Source organism: Osmia bicornis, chromosome 1, assembly GCF_907164935.1.
Source record: "Osmia bicornis bicornis chromosome 1, iOsmBic2.1, whole genome shotgun sequence".
NCBI classification, from domain to species: domain Eukaryota; kingdom Metazoa; phylum Arthropoda; class Insecta; order Hymenoptera; family Megachilidae; genus Osmia; species Osmia bicornis.
In genome coordinates, this window is record NC_060216.1 from 2,781,639 (window position 1) to 2,785,183 (window position 3,545).

At 41.4% G+C, this 3,545-nt stretch overlaps 1 protein-coding gene across 1 annotated transcript; it reads right to left on the minus strand.

The window, feature by feature from the left end:
- Positions 1–2,490: 2,490 nt before the first annotated feature.
- On the minus strand, positions 2,491–3,294 carry LOC123987861. Its single transcript, XM_046286109.1, has one exon. The coding sequence runs from the start codon at positions 3,292–3,294 to the stop codon at positions 2,491–2,493; it is 804 nt and encodes a 267-aa protein (XP_046142065.1).
- Positions 3,295–3,545: the final 251 nt, after the last annotated feature.

The window sequence follows — 3,545 nt, forward strand, 5'->3', positions numbered from 1 at the left end:
AAAAGCATTATGTGGTATAAATATCAACCGAAAGTGTTGCTGGGGCCGATTCACTATGCTTATACGGCTAGACCCTTTATTCGCCCTAGTTGGAGATGCTGCTATTTCGTGCACCAATTTAGAGGCTTCTAATTGTCCTGATTCGCGTAACTTCGATCCCATAGCAAACCGTAACTCTTCAGTGTCCACAGTTCTCCGCATTTGTTCTGTCCGTTTCCTTTTACCGCGTTCAGATAAATCGGTAAACGATTTCTTTGGTCGTCCATCTTTGTTTTTAGCTCTTGGCAGATCTGCAGTTCCTAAAAGCCAGTTTTGGTTCTGATTTAAGAATAAATCATTACGCCTTTTTGCCAACTGCCATCGGCCCCTAAATTTATATCTTAATTTTTTTAACTTTGTTTTCAAATTTGCTTCTTCCGCAACTGAATACTCATCAGAATTAAGTAATGCCGCTTCCAAAAAATCAAATTTCTCTTCGAAAGTTCCATCATGTTGTTCCATGATTTTGTACAACTCCATCATGCTCACAATTTTGATTCCTGATGGATGCGACATTTATAAACGTATTTATAAACAAACTGATCTGGTGTCAATATGTTTTAATATGAGATGATGTTGCGATGAGTTGTTTCTTTTAGAAATTCGCACAGACTGAGACTCGTGGTCTTGACAAAATATAACTGAGTAGGTGATAAAAGAAGTCTCCTATTTATGGTAAATTTTGTAGCTGGTCGTTTACATAGTCCACCAATCAGTGCTTAGTATTGCAGTCTTTGTTAAATGTGTCTGATTATACCTGCAAGTGCCCTGTTCGCGAAAAACCCAAGGGTCGCGATACGTCAGCTATTTATGGCGCGTTTTACCTGTATTTAACCCCTTCCCGTGCCATTTAGCTCGACGAAACTCGTGCCCAAGCGGTAGTCGTCAAAGCGCGCTAAACAGACAAGACGCTCGAGAACAGTCGCAATACGTGTCGAAATGTAAAGAGCTTTGATATCTGATATATAGGCATTTTTACGCGTTACCACTGTTGAACTCACGAGTCTGTTCGCGAGTCTGACTCGTGATATTCATGTTTCGCCCGACTATCTGTTCACGAGTCAGACTCGTGATATTCATGTTTGGGCGAAAATCTTCATCACGAGTCAGACTCGTTAAAGTACGGGAAGGGGTTAATCAACACTGGTCTTTTTTCCGTTTCTTTCGATGAGGGGGCAGGGAGAACAAAATATGGTCATATTCCCTGAAGTTTCCCCTTCAAAATAAGCCCTTCAGAAGGATTGAGAATTGAAAAGGACGCGATATACCCCAGTTTCAGGTAGGTAAGGCGTCCGTTCTGCGATTATGGTCCATTGTCTATACCGGAGGTCTGAAAGGAATACCAGCAGACCTCGTATACGACTAAATGGCCCCATTTATACCTCCAGAACTATATTAGTAACCACTCTTGGCCAACGACACCTTTTTAATTAAGTTCGATTTAACCCTGAAGTGGTGCGGAAGAGATCCATTTGTTCAGTCATCGCATCGGTTTGAAAGTAATAAAATCATAAAATAGAAATCAACATCCATAAACGAAAATGTGATTAAAAAGGTGTCGTTGGCCAAGAGTGGTTACTAATATAATTTTCGAGTCATTTAGTCGTATACGAGGTCTGCTGGTATTCCTTTCAGACCGGTATAGACAATGGACTATAATCGCGTCCTTTTCCAGCTCAGATTAAAAGAATTATTTTGTAATAGCCCAATCCTTTCTGAATAAAACAACAAAAAATCTAGATCAATCGAACAAACAGTTCCTGAGATAAAAATTCGTAAGTGAAGCCCGTTTTCGTCCAAATGGGCAAAAATTGCAAACTTCAAAGGTCTGTAATTATTAAACAAATTCGCAATCGGCAAAATGATGATTTAAACCCGTTCTAATTTCACATGGACTATAACATATTTCATTTAGAACAAAATCGCCGATGGTGATGTCAAAATTGATCGATTTGGCGTTGAGACGGATGACTCAACATCGGTGTCAATAATAGTAAAAATCACTGTAGATACTTGAGTAGCAGCTAGTAGCAGCTAATTTTTTTTTTATTTTAAAGGCAAGACTTTGCTCTTTCAAATGATACTAAACAGAACGCGGGATTCGACGGGACTTTTTTTAAAATAAACATTAAAGATGGAAAATATTCAATACGGTATAATTCCGAAAATATTATAGATAATTAAATGAAACTTGGTACAATTAAAATACATACCTGGCACGTTTAAACCCATCATAGATTAATTAAATCGAGTGAGAATTAAAAGCATAACTAATAGTTGTAGTTTTTAAGAATTTCGGAGTTGCCTTCTTTAAACCTCTGTACACGCGTTAAAAATCAATAAATGTGAAAAACAAGTATACTACATTGTGGGCCAAATATACAATTAACTATTTTCATAGTAATTTTTGACTTTAGAGATAGTTTTCTAAAAATGACTTTTTACCGTGTTTTAGGGGCAAATACCCCACTGTGCGCCGGTTGATTGCGACCGCTCCCGCGAATTGAATCCTCGTCTCGATGCACTGCGTCTTCGCTCGAAACGTCGTACGGGCGGCTGGTCCCTTCGCGAAGCGCGCAGCTCCGCAATTTGACCCTGCATAATCTCGGTCTGGTTCTGCAGAGTGATCAGCAGCTGCATCATCCGCTCTGTGACCGCATCCGTAGGAGAAATCGGTCCTGCGGGACTTACATATGCAGCTTCCGCCACTGACACGCGCCCAGGCCCCGTGTCAAGAATCGCATCCGCCAATTCAGCCACCTTATCTAACGCGGTATCTTTCTGAGTCGCGAGAATAGCTTGCACATTCGTTGGCAAACGTCCTAGCCACAGAGTCCGCAATAACGACTCCGACACACAAGTCCCAGCTAAACCGCGTAGATGCCGTAAAAATTGCGACGGCTTGCGATCGCCAATCTCCTCAAGCTCTAACAACCTCCTGGCCTTTTGTTCCTGGGAGACACTTAATCGACGAATCAGTTCCGTTTTTAAAGTATCATATAATCCGGACGCTGGCGGGTTCAAAAGAACATCGCGTACCTCAGTGATGAATCGCGCACCAAGGGCCCCTGTGACGTAACTTGCCTTTATACCATCCAACGTTATGCCAGCGGCAATAAAGTTCCGCTCCAGTATGCAAAACCAGAGTTCTGGATCATCCGGGGTAAATTCTGGGATCCGAATTTTAACCCGTTCCGGCACAGAAGTTGACGAGGTCATCACCGATGAGCCCTGAGCCGCGTTATCCGTTGGCATTTTTATTTAAAATGTTCAATGAGCTCTTAATACACTAGCCACTAAAGTGAAACGAGGACTACACGTACGCACTACACCAACCGTAAGTACTTAGTCAAATATCACCAAAGTGTCACTTAATCCGTCTGGTTGTATACACTGTTCAAAGAAAACCACTCCGCGATCACGTCGGGGTCACCAATGAGGAGGATTTAGTTAAAAGGGATAAGGAGAATGAATGTCACTGATTCCCTTTTCTCACTCAATATTTA